At 37.9% G+C, this 20,773-nt stretch overlaps 1 protein-coding gene across 1 annotated transcript in view; it reads left to right on the plus strand.

Annotated features, from left to right (window-relative positions):
- LOC146571274 (protein NLRC5-like) overlaps positions 1–20,088 on the plus strand; it is a 21,293-nt gene extending 1,205 nt beyond the window's left edge. The window contains exons 2-29 of the mRNA XM_085279607.1: positions 373–423; positions 2,837–2,905; positions 5,186–5,371; positions 5,571–5,725; positions 6,252–6,383; positions 6,720–7,035; positions 7,802–8,273; positions 8,446–8,608; positions 8,879–9,009; positions 11,623–11,848; positions 11,925–12,166; positions 14,788–14,871; positions 14,969–15,052; positions 15,172–15,255; positions 15,352–15,441; positions 15,713–15,763; positions 15,847–15,876; positions 16,263–16,346; positions 16,590–16,673; positions 16,789–16,878; positions 17,019–17,099; positions 17,345–17,428; positions 18,066–18,149; positions 18,562–18,651; positions 19,547–19,594; positions 19,700–19,729; positions 19,823–19,906; positions 20,001–20,088. Of these exons, the coding sequence (XP_085135733.1) occupies positions 373–423; positions 2,837–2,905; positions 5,186–5,371; positions 5,571–5,725; positions 6,252–6,383; positions 6,720–7,035; positions 7,802–8,273; positions 8,446–8,608; positions 8,879–9,009; positions 11,623–11,848; positions 11,925–12,166; positions 14,788–14,871; positions 14,969–15,052; positions 15,172–15,255; positions 15,352–15,441; positions 15,713–15,763; positions 15,847–15,876; positions 16,263–16,346; positions 16,590–16,673; positions 16,789–16,878; positions 17,019–17,099; positions 17,345–17,428; positions 18,066–18,149; positions 18,562–18,651; positions 19,547–19,594; positions 19,700–19,729; positions 19,823–19,906; positions 20,001–20,088 (3,413 nt within the window). The remainder of the gene's footprint in view (positions 1–372; positions 424–2,836; positions 2,906–5,185; positions 5,372–5,570; positions 5,726–6,251; positions 6,384–6,719; positions 7,036–7,801; positions 8,274–8,445; positions 8,609–8,878; positions 9,010–11,622; positions 11,849–11,924; positions 12,167–14,787; positions 14,872–14,968; positions 15,053–15,171; positions 15,256–15,351; positions 15,442–15,712; positions 15,764–15,846; positions 15,877–16,262; positions 16,347–16,589; positions 16,674–16,788; positions 16,879–17,018; positions 17,100–17,344; positions 17,429–18,065; positions 18,150–18,561; positions 18,652–19,546; positions 19,595–19,699; positions 19,730–19,822; positions 19,907–20,000) is intronic.
- The last annotated feature ends 685 nt before the right edge of the window (positions 20,089–20,773 follow it).

The raw sequence follows: 20,773 nt of genomic DNA on the forward strand, positions 1-20,773 counted from the left end.
GACATCAGAATCCCTTTTTATTGTACAGATTATAACTGGAGTATTTTAAATACTATTACTATAGTTTTGGTGTTGCTTCAAGCATTTTTTATGAATATAATGGTCTTATTTTGGGGTCACAAATTTTTTAGGAGCTGCATTATTTGAGGTTCTTTTGTAGTTGGCATGATGGACTACATTTAGCCTTTCTAGTATCCCTAAGTTGTCACTTAGATGACATTTACATAAAGCCATAGAGACATTTGTTGTCATGTTTTCACAGCATGAAGTTGAATAATACATAAAATATATTTAACCATAGTAATTACAAATGTAACTATAGTTGTGCTTATCTGCATGGCTAACAGTGTGACTTTGTGCTTGAATGTTTAGCTGATGATGTACCATCTCCAGCCACAGAGGACGTGTCTCTAGCAAACACAGGTAGACCACCTCTGTTTGCCACTGTCTCATATCTGTGTGTACAGAATAATTGTGTGGATGTGTATGTGCATGTAAAGATTTGTAGTTTTATTTGTGCTTGACCTAACCTCTAAGCTTACTATAAATGCACATATTTGCAGTCTGCAGGTGATTTTCCATAATTTGGTGTTTTCTTTTTTGGTTTTACATCAGACTGACCACATTGGGTCACATTTCTCTGGCTTGTTTTGTGTGTTTACTGAGCACACCCAAAGCATCTTCCAAATAAAATGTGGCTCAGCCATAAGATCAGGAGCCAAGATTAAATGATAATGAAACCCAAAATGAGGCACTAAAAGAAATTCATCAGATGTTAATGTTTTTGAATTCTCATACGCTTTATTTTTCTAAGTAAAAATAAAGTAAAAGTAAAATGTAATCACAGTAGTATAACACAAAGTCAGTTAAATTTCGGGGATACCAATCTGCCCATTTTGGAAGGTTCAACTATTGTGAATCCATTTTAGCTGCTTTAGTGTAATTGAAAGTGACATGAGGTGCACTGGAGTGGCAACAGCAAGATGATCTCAGAAGAGGAAATAGTTTCGCAAGTGGTTTTGCAGACCATTGTTGTCTCCTTATACTTCTTGACTGACTCTTTTAGCTGGTGTCGTTGTCTTTGCTGGAAGCATGAGATAGCACCTGCAGCCCATGCAGGTTGTAAGAGTTACTTTTGCTCCTCCAGTGTGCCATGTCAATGTGCTATCACAAAAAAGTTTGCTGTGCCTTCCAGCCCCGTCTCAAGATAGTAGAGGTGATGCCTATCTTGTGGAGTCTGTTTCTGACAGTTTGGTCCATGGAGGTTATTTTTTAGGGGTCTAGCTGTGTTCCTCCTGCTACTGCTGTTGGGTTGATGGCCTTCTAGTGCCCTGTCCTGCTCTACTCTTCTAATGGCCCGTCTCCTGGTATCTCCTCACAGTTTTATAACTGTGCTGGGTGACAAACCTTTTTGTGATGACCTGTGAACCTTAATGGGATGCAGGTACTGTCTCAGGTAATCAGCAGTGACAAGTTCAACAGCAAAAAGCAGAGCTAGAGGAAAATCAGTCAGGAGGGATAAGGAGAGAGCAGTAGTTTCTCCATCACCTGCAAAACCATTCCCTAGTTGTTGCTGCTCCGGTTCCCCCTCACTGGTGTTTTACACCAAAGCAGGTGAAATAGGTTCACAATGGTTTGTACTGATATTTACCTGTGTTCCCTTCATTTTTGAGCAGTATAGTCTTCATTTATCACCCACGGCTGCAAAACAACCATCACTACCCTGTAGGGGTGGGGGGGGGAAATCGATACTGTGTAGTATCGTGATATTTTGTTTGCTAATAATGTATCGATACAGGGACAGCAGAAATCGATATTTTGTTACAAAAAAAGTTTTTGTGGACTGGAACATGCTCTGACTTCAGAGCATGTTGATCCTTTTTCTGAGCAAGAATCCTGACACTGTCCAAATGTGTTTAACTTTTTTTTTGGCAGCAATAAACATGACAGTTTACTTATTTTAATTTAAGACATGTTTTATTTTAATTAAGTTTAAAACTTTTTTTATTTAATGTAAAATTATATTTTGTTTTAATTTACTTTCAAATTCTTCAGTTGCTGAATGGGCTGCATAGTTTTCATAAATTGCATAGTTCAGAATAGCTAAAATTGTACCAGATGGTTGCATTCAGTTAAGTTGGACTAGACTGTAGTACAAACCGTTCAGTTTTCAACAATAAAACTGACTGACATGAGAGAAAGACTGAGTGTGAGACTTTGATATTAGATAAAATGAATATTGATAAGGTTTACCTTTATGTACAGAATCTGAATATCAGAAATCTTTTTTAAAAATTGCAATAATATCATATCGTGCGTTAAGTATTGTGATAATATCGTGTTGTGGGATGTATGGTGATTCCCACCTCTACTACCCTGATGGTGACAATACCACTATAACCATTCTACAGCCACTCAATAGTTATGCCTCTTTCTTTCTCTTTTTAGAAAAGCTTAAATTAGTTTTTTAATTTTTCTCATTTATTTCAGCAATCACTTGTATTAGCTCAGTTTAGTTTACAGTAAAGGCTCAAAGAAAACACACTCAGGGGAAAAGTGAAACCAAAAGCTTAAGATTGTTGTAAATAGGTTTGCATGTATCAAAAAATGTACGTGACTTATTCGTTCGTTTCACTTTGGGATTCCCCCAGCATTTTATTTTTTTGCGTTATTGGTGTGTAGATCATTTCAAAACTGATAGGAAGGTTTAAGAGGTGTAGCTACAGAATATTTGAACGTCTTGCAACACACTTTATTGCATTCATTTTTTTGGCATGTTATACTTTTCTGCAGGGTTTTCATGCACTGTATGTTTTCTGTGGCTTCTGTATTGCAGACGGTTGTGAAAGTTCTAGGCCTGCTGTAACATCTTTAGAGCAGCGGCTCATCAAGCGCCCACGGATCGGTAGGATACACATGTGACTTTTAATTATTCATGCGTTACAGCTACATTCAGACCATCACACAAACCAACAAAGAGAAATATTTAATTCATTGATTTATTAATAAAAACAAAAACAAGAGTTTATGATAAGAAACTAGGAAGAGTTAAAACACAATACAGTAAGTGTGCAGCTGACAGTGGAAAGACTGGGATCCATCTTGGAAAATTTCCAGTACCTATCTAGTTCTCACAATAATTAATCCAGCATGGTGGTATTGCTAATTTAGGTTAAAGTTTTAAAGGACTTTTTTAGCACTCAAACCCTTTGCCTTATCTTGGCAGTAAAGCCTGTGCTGCCAAAAAAGCTCTGCCCCTTTGACACATGGACCTACAGGGAGTGCAGAATTATTAGGCAAATGAGTATTTTGTCCACATCATCCTCTTCATGCATGTTGTCTTACTCCAAGCTGTATAGGCTCGAAAGCCTACTACCAATTAAGCATATTAGGTGATGTGCATCTCTGTAATGAGAAGGGGTGTGGTCTAATGACATCAACACCCTATATCAGGTGTGTATAATTAGTAGGCAACGTCCTTTTCTTTGGCAAAATGGGTCAAAAGAAGGACTTGACAGGCTCAGAAAAGTCAAAAATAGTGAGATATCTTGCAGAGGGATGCAGCAGTCTCAAAATTGCAAAGCTTCTGAAGCGTGATCATCGAACAATCAAGCGTTTCATTCAAAATAGTCAACAGGGTCGCAAGAAGCGTGTGGAAAAACCAAGGCACAAAATAACTGCCCATGAACTGAGAAAAGTCGAGCGTGCAGCTGCCAAGATGCCACTTGCCACCAGTTTGGCCATATTTCAGAGCTGCAACATCACCCAAAAGCACAAGGTGTGCAATACTCAGAGACATGGCCAAGGTAAGAAAGGCTGAAAGACGACCACCACTGAACAAGACACACAAGCTGAAACGTCAAGACTGGGCCAAGAAATATCTCAAGACTGGTTTTTCTAAGGTTTTATGGACTGATGAAATGAGAGTGAGTCTTGATGGGCCAGATGGATGGGCCCGTGGCTGGATTGGTAAAGGGCAGAGAGCTCCAGTCCGACTCAGACGCCAGCAAGGTGGAGGTGGAGTACTGGTTTGGGCTGGTATCATCAAAGATGAGCTTGTGGGGCCTTTTCGGGTTGAGGATGGAGTCAAGCTCAACTCCCAGTCCTACTGCCAGTTTCTGGAAGACACCTTCTTCAAGCAGTGGTACAGGAAGAAGTCTGCATCCTTCAAGAAAAACATGATTTTCATGCAGGACAATGCTCCATCACACGTGTCCAAGTACTCCACAGCGTGGCTGGCAAGAAAGGGTATAAAAGAAGAAAAACTAATGACATGCCCTCCTTGTTCACCTGATCTGAACCCCATTGAGAACCTGTGGTCCATCATCAAATGTGAGATTTACAAGGAGGGAAAACAGTACACCTCTCTGAACAGTGTCTGGGAGGCTGTGGTTGCTGCTGCACGCAATGTTGATGGTGAACAGATCAAAACACTGACAGAATCCATGGATGGCAGGCTTTTGAGTGTCCTTGCAAAGAAAGGTGGCTATATTGGTCGCTGATTTGTTTTTGTTTTGTTTTTGAATGTCAGAAATGTATATTTGTGAATGTGGAGATGTTATATTGGTTTTACTGGTAAAAATAAATAATTGAAATGGGTATATATTTGTTTTTTGTTAAGTTGCCTAATAATTATGCACAGTAATAGTCACCTGCACACACAGATATCCCCCTAAAATAGCTCAAACTAAAAACAAACTTAAAAACTACTTCCACAAACATTCAGCTTTTATATTAATGAGTTTTTTGGGTTCATTGAGAACATGGTTGTTGTTCAATAATAAAATTATTCCTCAAAAATACAACTTGCCTAATAATTCTGCACTCCCTGTATGAACTCTGTGGTATCTAGCATCACTGTGTTGGTGGCGAATTGTTTTTATGTTGTATGTAGGGGATAGGGAAATTGGGCTTACGTGGATGAGTGTTACACATCATCCCACAGATAATCAGTTGAAATTGATGAGGAAGTCTTTAGTTTAGCATTTAGTTGTGCTGCTTCATGTAGTTGAGCAATTATTGTACACTGCGGGAAGCTGATGTCATCAGAGCGGGCCTATGTCTTAGATATCAAAATAAGATCAACCTGAAACCCAGGGCTGACATTTTTAAGCAATACAATCGCACTGTAAAGAGATTATCTGTGTTATTCACTTCTAACTTTTATAATGGGTTCCACCCACAGATCACTGGGAGCAGTACATCAGTGAAGTGAAGAAATTCCTGCTGAAGAGATGGGAGCGACTCACAGCTGGCCTGGTGAGGGAGGTCCAGCTGGAGAATGTATGGGTCAGCCCAAGAGCGGCAAACAGAAGCAGAGACAGACCTGATCAAACCCCTGGCTCAGCAGACAGAGGGGGCAGAACACCAGGTCAGCAAGACTTCCTCTAATTGTACCAGTTGATGATTGGGCTTTTTTTTAAATAAAGGGATTTTTTTAAAGTATCTTGTGGTGCACAAAGAAATAAAATCATAGCAGTTTTGTATGTTCTAAGCTTTTCATGTAAACTTACCTAATCATGAATATTTGAAGTCTGCTGCACACCTCACATCTTTCTCACCAAACTCAGAGCCCGATGGGGATTACGGGTATTTGGAGTCCAGAGTGACGTTGGAGACGTTCCTCCAGGGATGTATGGGTAAAGTGACAGTTCTGGTGGGCCAGACTGGATCAGGAAAAACTCTGCTAACATCCTGTTTAGGACAGCAGTGGGCTAGTGGATTAGTAAGTTCACTTTTTGTCAACATTTATAATTATTTGCGTTATCAGACATGTTCTATGTTCATCTGTATGGCTAGTGCTGGTCTTATTTGTATTCAGAGGAATAAAGGAAGAGCCATTGTCCCAGAATTTGCATGCTAGTGTTATAAAAACATAGAGCAGCTTTATTTCCATACTGTATCCATACTGTATTTACTGTGGTTATCATTATTAGAGTATGCTGTAGGCTTAGGAACCATCACTGACCTTGCAGAGGTTGCAGATGATCCAAACTCTGCATTCTCATTGTTTACTGGAAAAACCTAATCAATAAATTATCAATTTGGTGCATTAAGAATAAAAGTAAAGATACTCCTGCTACTATCAGGCAGCTACTTGTTCAGCCATTTTTCCACTGCAAACACGTTTCTTCTGGAGCCAATGAATGCTTTTTACAACTTTCACATTTGTGAAACTACCTAAGCTGTGCAAACAGAATTTGATATGACTTTTTTCCTCTGCCAATTGTTCTCCTCTCCATCTCATCCAGGGTCCTATCCCTTCATCCTTTGTGTTTGTCCTGCTGGAGTTTCGTCAGCTCAACCTACTGTCACACCCTCTTTCACTATCAGAGCTGCTTTTCCAGTACTACCTCCCTCCAACTGGGGGAGAAGATGCAAAGGTACGCACGTAATGCTTGAGTAATACTTGTTATAAAACAGTACATTTGTGATACTAAACATAGGGATGCATTTCATTTAAATCAAAATCTGGTTTGAGCTAAACCCCTTCACATAGTTAGTTATGCTTTGCACTCTGGGATGTGACAGAATATCATATCATATTAGTGGTAAAATGAATGTAAATTGAAGATCAGAGTTGTGTTTGTGTAAGAAAAAAAATGAATCCATGGGAAAAGGGCTACAGTTTTATGAACTCATCAGCTGATTTGGGCCAGAGTAAACAAACTACAGGTGTGAAATTCAACTGCTTCTAAACGTATTCTTCATTTGAACAGAGAGCCATTATCGACTACCTCCTTACTAATCCAGAGCAAAGCTGTTGGGTACTGGATGGCTATGATGAGTTTCACGGCAAACTCAGCAGACAAGAAGTGCAGAGGAAACCGCTGCACTTAGAAGATCCTCTGCCTGTCGCAGACCTCATCTCAGGGTTGCTAAATCGCCAGATTCTTCCAGGAAGCACTGTGCTGGTCACCTGTCGTGTACGGGATCTTATAGATTTGGATGGCATTTCAGATAAAGTAGGCCAGCTGCTGGGCTGGGACCAGGATGAGATCAAGGAGTATGTAGACAACTTCTTTGGTGCAAAAGGTGAAAACTTTATTTACTTGTATTTACATTGTTGTTGGGCTTTATTTAATTATTTTATTTGTTTTATTTATTTCTGTAAAGCTTTGAGGAAGTGTTGTTTTTGGCTCTTCTGTATTAACTTAATTTTTCTCTGTGGAAGTTGGTGCTTAGTATATATAATCAAGGCAATACAATTATATCAAGTTAGAAAAAAAAGGAATAATTCACTTATTACTACTTTTTTGTATTAACTGATAAAATATGGTTTTCTGGACATCAGATTTTTGCTGCATATTCATTTCTTGAAAACATCTAACTCTCTCTTTCCCCACAGCCAAAGTTGTCTCTGATATTTTTTCTCGCTTTCTCTTTGACTCTTACTTGACACTTGTCTGCATTTTTTATTTTCTCTTCAGTTATGGTTGCTGTGGGTTTCAAGACTCACATAAATATCAGCCAAGTTTGAACTTGCATGTTTATTTTACTTGTTGGCAGTATCTTATGTAAATAACCCTAATCTGGGATTATCTACATTTTTTGCAGTGCTATATTTGCTCATTTAGACCTGCAAACCAGCACCTGTATCCAGGTATAACTGGCAAATTGCTAAAATTTAGACTTTCAAACTAGTAGAAATGAGTAATTTCCACATAAAACAGGACCTCATGCGTAATAGCTGCATTACTAACATGAAAAAATTGGTGTAAAAATAATAAATAAAATTCTTGTGCACATCTATCTTAAATGTATGTTGTCTTTAACTAGTTTAATCATCATTTACACCCAGCAGATGTAGCTCTTAGAGAGCAGGCAGCACATCTCCTTCTCTCCAGTCGACACCTCCTCGCCATGTCTTCCATTCCTGCCCTATGCAACATCTGCTGCATCTGTCTTGAGCATTTACTGCTGCAGTGTAGAGATAAAGACACAGGAGGAGCACCGATGCCTGACGAAAAAGGAAGTAAGGCAAGGACAGATGCTCAGGAAGCAGAAGGAGCACAGATGTCAAGAGAAGCCAGAGGGGAGGAGGGCAATAGAAGAGGAAACCCTGCACAAAGGAAACAAGAGGATGGAAAAAGAAAAGGGAGCAAAGATGTAATAATGGATGGAACAAATGGCAGACCTCAGCTGACTCCCACTTCACTCCAAGTCCCCGCCACCCTAACTCAGGTCTACCTCACTGTTCTGGCCTCATTTCTTAGCCGAGCCCCTAACCACGGAGGAGATGGCAAGCCAAAAACTAAAAGATTTCCTCACAGGTAGAGACGGAGCTGTGAACTCACTCTAGTGTATCACCATCTTGAACATTATATTTCAAAAAATATAAAGTAATTAAAAAAATGACTATTTAGAAAAGAAAGCACCAGTGTAGCAAAAAACGCGTCATGCTTCAGTTTATGGATTATCTCTGTTTTCTGTCTTTCCGTGCAGTGCTGTCACCACACTGACCATTCTGAGTCAGTATCAATCGGAGCTGTGTGAGCTGAGCCAGCTGGCTTGGAGAGGCTTAGAGGAAAGCAAGATACTCTTTTTGAAAGAAGAGATTCCACAGGAGGTTTTAAAGTTTTCATTGAAAATAGGACTCTTATCACAGGTCAGACATGAATGCATGCATTAATGTCCTCCTCATATCTGTGAATGTCCACAAAATCCTTGTTGTCGAGTGTTTGCATGCTATTTATACTATTGATACTATTAATAGATTTGCTTAGTGGGCAAAAGTTATTTGTGTTTCCTTACAGTGGGCATAGATAGGGCTGTGTGTAGTAAACAGAGTAAGGGTAGATAAAGGTTGTCCCTTTAGATGACTTGTCATGTTTGTAAGATATTATTAATAATAACATAATTACTTACCTGCTGTTAGGTGGAGCTCAGACGTCAGGACGGGATACTTGCCAATGCCTACTGCTTCATTCATCTGACAGTGCAGGAGTTTTTAGCTGCACTGAGAATCATGACTAGTAATGATGTTAATGACGCACAGCTTAAGAAGAGGTAAGGAAGCCAAATGGAGAGAAATATGGGTGTAATTTTTAAGATGATTGCAGTGTTAAGACCTGTTTAGGTTATATAGCCCACCTGATGGAGAAACTACGGAGTCACACGGCAGAAGCTCTCTACTTTTGGCATCAAAACACGGTCAAGATGACCTGCTGAAGTTCTGACCAAGTATCAGAATTGGGAAGAAAGGTGATTTAAGTGACGTGGCGTGGTTGCTGGTGCCAGATGGTCTGGTCTGGGTTTTTTTCCGAAAATGCTGATCTACTGGAATTTCCCCACATAACCAACTCTAGTTTTTACAGTGAATGGTCTGAAAAAGAGGAAATAACCAGTGAGTGACAGTTCTCTGGGTGAAAATGTGTTGGTGATGGAGAACGCGCAGAATTCTTTGAGCTGAAAGAACAGAATTGATAATTCTAAGAACCACTTGTTACAACCAAGCTGTCTACAAGAGCATCACTGAATAAGTTACAAGTTGAAACAGATGTGCTACAACAACAGGAGGCCACACCGGGTGCCACCCTGCCAGCTAAGAACAGGAAACTGAGGCAACAAGTCACATGGGCTCACCAAAATTGAACAAGATTGCCTAATGGGTCTGGATTTCTGCTTTGACATTTAAACAGAAAGGTCAGAATTTGGTATAAGCAACATGAAAACACCTTGCTGAGTCTGTACCACAAATAATAAAGACAGTTCTGACGGCAAAGGGTGGGGTGGGGGGGTATAACTCAAAATTGGCAAGGTGTACCTAATAAAATAGCCAGATACTATTTTAGTCTACCGGCACATACACAGTAACCCCTGCACTTTACTCTCTCACTGGTGAGGGACAAATTCAAATGACAGATAACAGTATAACATTCACGACATTATTACACATTGATTGATTAAATTATCCGCAAATTTACATCCTGGAAACAATTTTGTTAATTAACCAAATGAACAAAATGTCCTAAATACGGTCACCTTTCTTGTTGCTGCCCTAGCTGAATGACGCTTCTGTGTACACCTGTCCTCCCAACTTGGTGCTGGGCAGTCTCTGCCTGGTCCCGAAATAGATAAGTTCCTTTCAGATCAGGTAGACACTAGTGTGTGATGGAGTGTTTGAAAAGCTGTGGAAACAAAAGTTTGTCGCCTAAGCTAAAAGAGAAGCTCACACACACAGCAGAATCATGATGAATATATTTAAAGATTCAACAGTTAATTAATGAATCTCATTTAGAATATGTGGAAGAAAGCAAGATGGAATTTGACTATGTAAAGTCACACGGTATACCAGGAATAACTCTGCCATGGAAGCAACCTGAGCTGTGCGAGTTAAGCACGCTACAGTACGAGACATATTTGTCCTTAGTCCTTACATCAGAAAACACTGATGTAGGCATAAAGTGACGGCTCAAATCACACTGCGAGAGTCTGTGAGACTGTGCAAAGGTGGGGGCACTGAAATTGAAATATGGCACAGCTGACATAACTAAGCAGCAGGCGACCACAGTCACTCGCTAAGAGGCCTCTTGTATGTGGCTACATGTAGTTTAACATATATCACAACCCCAGGTTGTACTCCACCACATGCTACTGCTTCCTCTAAAAATGACAATGCAGCTTCATGGATTTATTTATTCTTTTGTGAAAGGATGTTGTTTTTATCACGAGTCATTTTAAAAGCAGGAATTTAATTGCATCAGAGCCCACAGATGCTAAGCTCCACCCTCTGACATCCAAATTGCACCCTTCCCTTATAGAGCTCATCTTCCATCCCCTTTTCAGCTTCAGATCCATTCTCATATGTCCAAACATATATAGACTTGAAGCTCCTTCTCTAGGACTTTTTTAAATAACTGCAGCCACGACACAGTAACTTGTGCTTTAGAATATTTAAACAGGGGGCACGCATTCATTAATGACTTAAATTTTAATTAATTAATTGCTTTTTTAATTGCTGCAGCACTCAGGTTTACAACACCATGAAATCTATTCATACAGCTGTATTTTAATAAATCTCACATTGTTTCCCCTAAAGAATCACTACATTTTTTTGATGTGTGATATGGATTTGTTCACACTTTAATCATATTTAGTTGACAAGGTGGATTGCAAAAAGGACCTCACCCATACCCAGTTCCTTAAATGATTAGATAACAGGTCTGTTTGCTCACACTTCCTCATTTAACCCTTTGATTTCACATGTTTCTGAGTGAGGTTCTGGAGGCGTCTGGTTTGAAATCAGTCAGGCAGCTGCAAAATGACTAGTTCAGTTCTGGCTTTGACGTTTTGTTGTGTTTCATTCCGTGAGCATTTGGGGAATGTAGTAAAATTAATGCACCTGAACAGAAGAAAAGATGCAAACCATTCAAACTGGTGTACTGTGCTTTCTTCCCACTCTGTTTGCTTTGTAGGCTGCACTGTAGAAGTTGTTTGTTTTTGTCCTACCTGTTAAATCTTAAAATAATATTATTTATTGTATTTCAAAGTATGCCAGGTCATATTATTATTATTCACATCTCCCAGAAGAGTGTTGAAACTATCATCTGGACAGTGTTGTAACATGCTTTAATTTGCATCATAATTCAGAAGTTGACTTTCCTCTCATTATATCCTCAGATTCAGTCTGAAAACTCGCTGGACAACCAAATCAGACCAGAAGACGGTCTTCACTGACTCACTGTACCTCTATGTTTGCGGTCTGGCTTCCTCAGAATGCACTCCAGCCCTGGTTGAGTTAGCCAAGGTTTCTGGCAGAGCCCAAAGTTGGGTCCAGAAACGGCAAGACCTTGTTCTGACATTGCTCAAAACCATGTGTAACAGTAACACTCTGACCGGACCAAAGGTAGAATGAAAAACAGGAAACAGATTTTATTTTCTGTCTCTTTGTTACTGATCTTTTCTTTGCTATATTTTGCCAGATACTCCAGCTTTGCCACAGTGTTCAGGAGAGCCAGAACCACCAACTCGCCAAGCAGGTTTTTGGTGTGAGACCCAAACTGGAGCTGCGCAACATCTGGCTGTTACCGAATGATATCGAAGCTCTGGCTTTCGTAGTTAATTCAGCCGATCATAATGACATCGGTCTGGACTTCGGAGCGTGCTCCATGGAGCTGGAGTGTTTAATAGTTCTGGCCAGGTGTCAGGGCATTCATAACCTCAGGTGAGGCTACACAGATGTTTACGAGTTACAGTAGTTAAAAAGTAACAAAAACCCTCCAGAAACCTACGTGTAATTTTTTTTAGCTAACCTAAATAAAACTAGCAAAAATAAACTATTAATTAGAATACAAAAGTTTATTTTGATTTTGAGACAAGGGTTTTTATTATATTACTGTACCATCCTGGATATGTTAAATCTTACAGGTCAGCATTTATTTGAAAAGGTTTCACAGGGTTATTAATATGATATTTGTGGGAATGCACTATAGGACCATTGGAAAGCCATCATTGTGACACATGAGAGTGTTGAAATGGACGGTGTTGATCTGTCAGAAATTATAAAACCCATGTTTAGCCCACGGACATGCAGAGAGAGGACTAGTCACACAGCAGCAGTGAATGTTGTTGTTAATAGAGCTGCAGCTTTGCCTTTGACATTCCTCAGCTGACTGGCCACCTGTCATACAGTGACAGTGAATGAGCTCAGTATTCTTGTTACAAGAAGACAGAAAATAGTCTGGACTCAACTGCAAAAACACAACCACTGATTCTTTGAAAGTATTTCTTTATCAACTCGAAAAAGAATGTTTTTCCACACAAGTTTGCACTTGCATGTCTTGAAGAGTGGGTGGGACGGGGCCTATCTGTTTAGCGAAATCTGTAAGCTGCACGTTGTCATGTCACATTGTGTTAGTCATCTGTTTATACTGCCTAATTCTGAAAGTTGAAACATCTTTATTGTTAATTTTATATAATTATGCACACTAACATCTAATGTCTGTCTAGCGGGAAAGCTATCCCTCCTTAGTTGCTCTTCCTGATGTTTTCCTTATCCGAAACAAGAATTTAATGACAAATATAGCGTAACCCGTACATATTGTGAAACTAAGATATCTTGGTATCAAATAAAGTTGCATTGACCATAAAGATTTCAGCTCAGACATTAAAAGTAAAGCGAGACAGTGTCTGAAAAAGTGCTGCAGTGATAGCTCATTAATGTGTGTGTAAAACAAACCGAAACCTCAATTTTATTACGAACACCAGTACATCTGCTTGTGGTTATAAAGAGAACCAGTATATAAGTATACAAGTCATAAACTGTAATGATAACTTGGAAAATTAGAATGAGGAAAAATGTGACTGTACACAGCAGTCTATAAGTATGTTCAGAACAGCAGCGTAGGAACTCTATACACAGAAAATATCTTGTTGACAAGATGCAGAAGGTACCTGAAATAGATATTTACAGCTGTGGTGAGCAGAAAATGTTGTTTTACTGACAGTGGTTCGATCCTCCTGTGCAGACTAGAACTAGTGAACAGTCAAGGGTGCAAGCAGAACTTATCAGCTGTTCTCTACAGTTCTCACATAGTTACACCATAATTATTTCATGTGTATACTTTATCTCACCCAGGCACAAGTAAGCTATTAAACTAGATTTTTTATTTGGGCAGTCATCCAACTCTTAATCCTAAACCCAGTACCCGGTTCTTGATCTTGACAAATATGAAAACAAAAAGAATACCGGCACATATTTCTTATTTCATTTTGGACATGACAAATAGAGACCACCCATACATAGAACCAGATGGGCTCCAAACACCAGAGAGTATACAGTGTGAGAGAAAGCATGTGCAAGAAAAGCCACCTGGAAGGCAGCCAATGAAAAGACTATTGAGTGAAAAAAAAGTTGTTATCATCCACATGTAAAACACTAACAATACTGTTGGTACATGTAATAAACTATCCGTCATTATATGATTTAGAAATGTGAAAATTATAATTCAGAAAACTGCTGTAAACCCCCAAACCCTGTACAAATTATACAAGTAAAGCAAACATGATATAACCGGTGTTCAATCCCATCAAATTACCTCTGTCACGGGGATTTAGTTCCAGTTTATTCTGGATTACATAGAGTGAATTATTAACCCTGTAAAGCCTGAAGCATGGATTAATGCCAGACATTTGATTTTCTTTTAATTTGACAAATTGGACAAATGCTGACAATTAAAAAAATCAATAAATAACAGTTTCCATGTATGAGGTTTCATTTTTTATTTTTTTTTAGAAACATGCTGATGATATAGAGGTCTCAAAATCTCATGTATCAAATATTATACAGGGTTAAAAGAGATTACAGGTTACAACTCCAAAGCTCCTATAAACCTTACTTTGGCTTTCAGTTTGTAGTCTGTGAATCTAGTTTGATTCCCTGCGTCACAGAAATCTGTCTCTGTCACCACCTCTTTAAGAAAGAGTTACCATTTTTTATATATTTGAATGCCTCCTTATTTAGTTATGTTCAGACATTCACACTGACATTTAAACAAATAGATCTCATCTCATATTATGATTCTGGGAATCCGAGTCTGTTTTATCCTCTTTAATTAAAATACTACATTCAAGAAAAGATTAAGCATTGGAATTTCCCACCTGGCGGCTTAGATAATAATTTGTAATTAAAAACATAGCAGCATCAAGAAATATTCTATCAACTATAGAGATGCTGGTAAAAAGCAGTTTGTTTGTTTTAAATTGAGGCTTTGAACTGATTGTTTTTCTTTTTGCAGTTTCTAATCTGATGCTTCCTTATGAATAATTCACTATGTGTCCTTACAGTTTTCACAGCCGCAAATATGGGGACAAGTTTGCTGAGAAGTTGTCGTCTGTTTTGCCTAAATTCACATCCCTGCGAAAACTAGAGTATGTTTTATATCGTTGCTTTATTCCTGCGAAAAATATATTAAAGGTAATTGTCCCTTAACGACAATAATTACCTGTTTGCGTTTGTGTTCACAAGGTTTTCTGGTGCCAGCCTGACTGCTACTGGAGCAGCTAGTTTGGCCTCTGGTCTTCAGGAGTGTCCACACATCACTGATATCAAGTATATCTTCTGTTGTTCAATATAGTGCACGATTAGCTTACTGCTCGATTATCCAGATGCTTTTAATAATGCTGAGCTTAAAGTTTCTGCTCATTTTTCTTCTGGGGGGGTTTTTTCAGCGTAAGTGACAACAATTTGAGGGATGAAGGAATCAGTCGCATTGCAGAGATTTTTACCAAACTACAAAACCTTTCGAATGTAGCGTAAGTTCTCACATTTCTAATGCAAAGACTCGTCTGTACTTAACAATGCAGAAGACTTTGTGTGGTGATCATATGTGTGTGTGTGCTTCTTTGTAGGCTGGGACGAAACAGCACAACCCTGAATGCAGTCGACTGTCTTATTAAAACGATGTCTTCATGTTTGAACATCCAACATGTTCATGCAGAGTAAGACCACACACACATGCACACGAAGTGGCGGTTAAGGCACAGTTATGGCACACGGATTGTTGTTTAAAAGAAATAAAAATTACACACATTTTAACTCGCTTTTGTCAGTAATGCTCACTGCACTATTAATATTTTCTCAGTCATAGAGATTTGAGATTCCTGAAATTCAAAGTAGCTGATTGCTATTGATGAAGTTATAATGACAAGACCAGGTAAACATAAGTGTGTCATAAACGTGTACTCCAGTCCAGGTTCTTTTTCTTTGCAGGGGGATCAAAGACTTGACAGTAACTTTCTTCCAAAAGTCAGATATGAACAGGTGACTTTTATGCTTATAAACTAAATAAAGCAATAAAATGAACATAGTAAAATTCTGATATATTTATATTTTCCGCTCTACAGCCATAAATCTATACTTGAATCAACAATCAGGTAAGATATGAAACAAACAAGTCAGTTTACCGTAACTGCCTTACCACAGAGATTTGCCAGTTTCCTTGATGAACTTTGCACCTTTAAATGGGTGTCAGCCAACTGTGCATTCACCTTTACTGTTTTCTTTTGTTTGTTTGTTTTTTTTTTGGCTTCAAAAGATCGTGACTAGAAAGGACGTTTATGTGGATGTTGATTTATTTTTTTAGTTTTAATTTTTTTTTTTTAAATGTTTATTGAGCATCAACAATGTAGTACAAAGATATACATGTAGCAAGTCCACAATGGATGTTGATTTAAATGTGACTCTAAATGTCACAGTTTAGTATTTTTGAGGTTTTTTGTATCATGGACGTTTGCATTATGATGGTGTCATTTTTCTCCAGCTTGCTGAACCAGAATTGGAACAAGTCGGAGATGCAGAAACTTGCTGAATCCTTGGCTCGATGCCCTGCGCTGTCTGTCCTAGAGTAAGATTTCATAAGTACACACCTTCATAATTAGAAAAACCTATTCAGAGCAGATGACACAGACAACATCAGTAATGAATAGAATAGCAACAATGCACTAGTTATTGACTTACTGTTTTCCCTCTGCTAAAGTAGTTGAACAATCTGCAAACTACACTGTGTGCATATTACATTGGTAAATGAATGCTAGCCAAAGGCCTGTCAATGTGTGTGGCTGTTTTACTGTATGTCTTTGCACTCTAGTCTGTCTGGAGGCCAGTGGGATGAAGACATTTTAAGGACACTGACTGAGTTTTTGCCAAAGTTCAGCATTACTGACAAGCTCATGTAAGACTAGGTTTTAAAAGAAATCAATTGTTTGTGTTGTGCTTGCTGTGCACTTTGCTATACCTGCACATAAAACCCAGCAGCATTTAGCTGATGTTTTACAATCTTTTCTCAGCATTAATGACAGCTGCTCATCAGTGGAGGGTTTGGTGGTTCTGACTGCTCTACTGTCTGATTATCCTCCTGTGATGGAGCTTCATGTCAGGTACAAACACGCATTTAATCTTAGCAACCATAGTTGCAGGAACTTCTAGACATACTGTACCAGGAAATGCAAAATTAGATTTATGTTAGAGTTATTGCTGTCATCTCTGCTCTGTATCTGAATGTTTCTTTATGTTGCAGATTACAGGTTCCTGTTAAGGTGTCTATTGTGTTTGCTAGGGGAAGGGAAAAACCTGCAAGCGGAATATCCAAATCTCTCTGGTATGTTAATGCTTCTGTAACACAAGCTTACAACAACAATATATTTGATGTTGCAGAACAATAGTAGGGTAGCATTTAGAATGAGTAAAGCGATCATTTTAAGCTGGTAACCAACAGACCATCAGTTATCTAGCAAAAAGTTTTAATGTTTTAATTGTTATAATGGGTTGTTCAGGTGTATCCTTTGTCCAATAATGATATGTCATCAGTATTAATGATAATCATTCAGCTTTTGCGTCTTTCAGCCTCAGCTTCTGCAATCTGTATCCTGCTGATCTGGAAAGTGTGTTGAGATGTCTGGGAACCTCTTCTGATCTCACTATGCTGGAGTAAGATGAGCAAGAACCATGAAAGTGCACACACCATGGACAGATAATAAAAATAGGACCATTTCTAATTAGTAGATAATAAATTTATGTGTAAAAAGCCTAGAAAGTTTTCAGGGGGAGCCGTATGAATACAAGTGTCTACAATTACGAAGATAATGGTGCAAAGAAAGGAAAGATATTTACAAAGTGTGTCGGGCAATCAAAAAAAACTTTCTACTACACATTTGTGTTAAAAACTGATGTCTTGGACATTATTCTAAAAATGACAGTGTATGCTCAGTTTATGAAGTAAACTGAGCATCATCCTAAACCACCTCTTAAATGATGCACCATCATGGTTTTTGCTTACAGGTAACCATTAGATAGCTTATACAGTGCTTAACAAATTTATTATGCATGTCACACACGCATATTTAATTATATATAAATATTGTAAATAACTGTAATTTGTAGTATTAATAGAAAGATCTCAACAAATGTATCACATTTAGAGGAAAAAGAGACCACTGTTCACACTCATTACACATTTCAGGTGTGTGTGCACTACTGATATTGATATACTGACTCATTTTTGTCATGTTCTCTTGATAAATGTACAAACACTGAGTTGTAAAGCATTTTTAACCTTTCTTTTCAGTTTGTCCAGTAACTGTTTAGGCAACAAGGGTCTGAAGAAGTTGTTGGATTTCCTGCCTCGTCTTAGCAAAATCCAGGAAATTAAGTAAGCTCACACGCATGCATTTATTCTCTCTGACCGAGGCTGGAGCTTGTCATAGGGTGGCATAGGGTGTCTGTAGGGGGGTAGATATTTGGACAGGCTGCTAGTCTGTCACAATGCTCACACACAATCATTATAACTAATAATTAATTAATAATTCTACCTCTTTTAAAGCTTTCCTTGAGATATTTATAGCTAAAGATACCAACAACTATATTGTACGTGACCCTGGTGGTGGAATTTCCCTCTATTGCCTCTCTAGTAATTTGCGAGTATTTCAATAGAAAGATGACTCTTTGTTTTTTACATTGAGATATACAAAGTAGGTAGGCAAATGGTCAGCTGTTTTCTCACCAAACAGGTTCCAAACAGCCAACACCAACTTCCTTGTGCTAATTGCTTTTGTTTTTTCCAGTGCCAGTAAAAATGACATCAACATGGAAGGGGTGGTAATGCTGGCTGCAGCTCTATGCTCGTATAACACCTTAACAGAAATTCACATCAGGTAATCTTTGTTTTACATTGTAGCTATTTAATGATACCAAGAGCTGCTTTACCCAACTGTTTGTGCCTCTTATCCCGGTCTGGGTTTAAAAAATCTATCTGTTTGAAAAATACTATAAATACATAATTACATACAATACTACATGTCATATACAGTGATGGGAATAACTGCATTAAAATAAACAGCGTTACTAACGCTGTTACTTATTTCAGTAACAGATAATCTAACGAATTACTTTTACTATCGTTAAAACACTGTTACCATTACTAAGAAAAAAAAGCGGTGTGGGTGTGTTACTATTTTTAAACACACAGATGGTTGACGCTTATGTCATCTTACCGGGGGCTAGGGGTGCGAAACAATCGCACGAGTGCTGCTGATTGGCTGAGGAAGAGTAAGGTAGTCATGGTAGTCATAGTGTGTTGTATTGTTCTATCTAGAGTTTATCTGATTGGTGTTTTATTTCATATTTTCATAAAGTAACATTTGAATAGTTTAGATTAGTGTACAATGTTTCTTATTAGTTCCTTCTGCTAACTGCCCATTTATTTCAATTATATTTTCAGTTTTATAACAAACAGCTGAATATATATTTTAGTATTTTCAAGTATGTTTAGCTATTTATATGTTTGTATTTTAGTAAGTTCCATTAAGAGGGGATTCTTATACATATTTAAACATTTTTTTAAAGTAACGCAATTGTTACTTTTCCTCGTAATTAGTTGCTTTTATAATATTGTGACTCAGTTACTAACTCGGTTACTTTGTTGAAGAAGTAACTAGTAACTATAACTAATTACTTTTTCAAAGTAACTTGCCCAACACTGGTCATATAGTTTTACAGTAATCAGTCAGGTTAATTATAATTGGCTGTTGTGCTCTGTTGGTTTTACAGTGGCGGAGGCAAAGAGGAAGTCAATCTAAAGTTCTGCCCAGATGAAAGGTAGAAGACCTGCATCTATGCAAACGTTCACACAATCTGATTCTTGTTGTCTCCGTTTAGTTTTTCTGTTTAATAATCTAACTCTCTACTGTATTTCTATGTCAGTGATGACAAGCAGCAGCTGAAGATGTTCCGGTACAGTGAGCAAATAAAGACATGCAGAAAAGTACAAATCTGACCTCTGACTATGAATACAAAAGAATGATCCCCTTTTATTTTTCTTTCTAGAGTAAAGGACAGCAGCATCCTACCATCTGATATAACCAAAGTATGTAGAAAATTGGTCCAGAGTCGCTTCCATTGGGAGTTAGAGTAAGCTTTATTATTGTATATCTGCAAATTATTCAACAGTATTTAAAGTAGTGACTGAACACGTTCATGTTCATGCACTAATGTGTTCTGTCAGGTTATCTCAGTGTTCACTTACCGACAAAGCCATCAAGAATCTTCTCAAAGTGTTGCCAGAGATGACGTCACTGCAGAGACTCAAGTAAGGCATACACACTAATGCAAGTATTAATAATAACACTGGATTACAACCTGCAATAGACAGTCAGATTATGCGGATGTGCAGTAGGGAAAAGATGTGAAGATATGGAAAAAAGCTGCTGAGTACTTTTTAAAGGACACCCTACTGAGATTACTGAGCACAAAATTTGAATATTTGGAAGGTGATTTTAAGTGTAGTTATTTTTAACTAATGGGTATCTATGCTATTCCTATCACAGGGTATATGTTAGGTCCATAAAACAAAAAAATTATGGAAGATCACTATTGTTATAGGAGATTGCAGAACGTTGCAATCTCATCTACACTGCAAGGAGATTTGCAGAAATTCTGTTGTAATTTCACTTTATGCTGTCGACTCTAATTGGAAGTGTGATATTAGTGTATAATTTTTCTCTAGACATATTCATTTAATTTTATTATATATAGTTTGTGACATTATGTAATTACCTTGTAGTTAACTGGAGAAAATCCTCTTACAGATAAAAAACATCAACAACATCAATGAAAATGTATAATTAAACCCTGCAAATAGTTAACAATAACTTTGAAATGCCTTTAGGTGTAATTCTTGGTCCTTTTTATTCAGTCTATAGATGAATTATTTATATTGATTCATTTTTGTCTTTATTTTTATACTGAAGTATTTAAAATTTAATGACTTTAAGAACA

This window comes from Mchenga conophoros, linkage group LG7 (assembly GCF_057382185.1).
Source record: "Mchenga conophoros isolate Kocher_MC1m ecotype Shallow Benthic linkage group LG7, M_conophoros_male_GT1.1, whole genome shotgun sequence".
NCBI lineage: Eukaryota > Metazoa > Chordata > Actinopteri > Cichliformes > Cichlidae > Mchenga > Mchenga conophoros.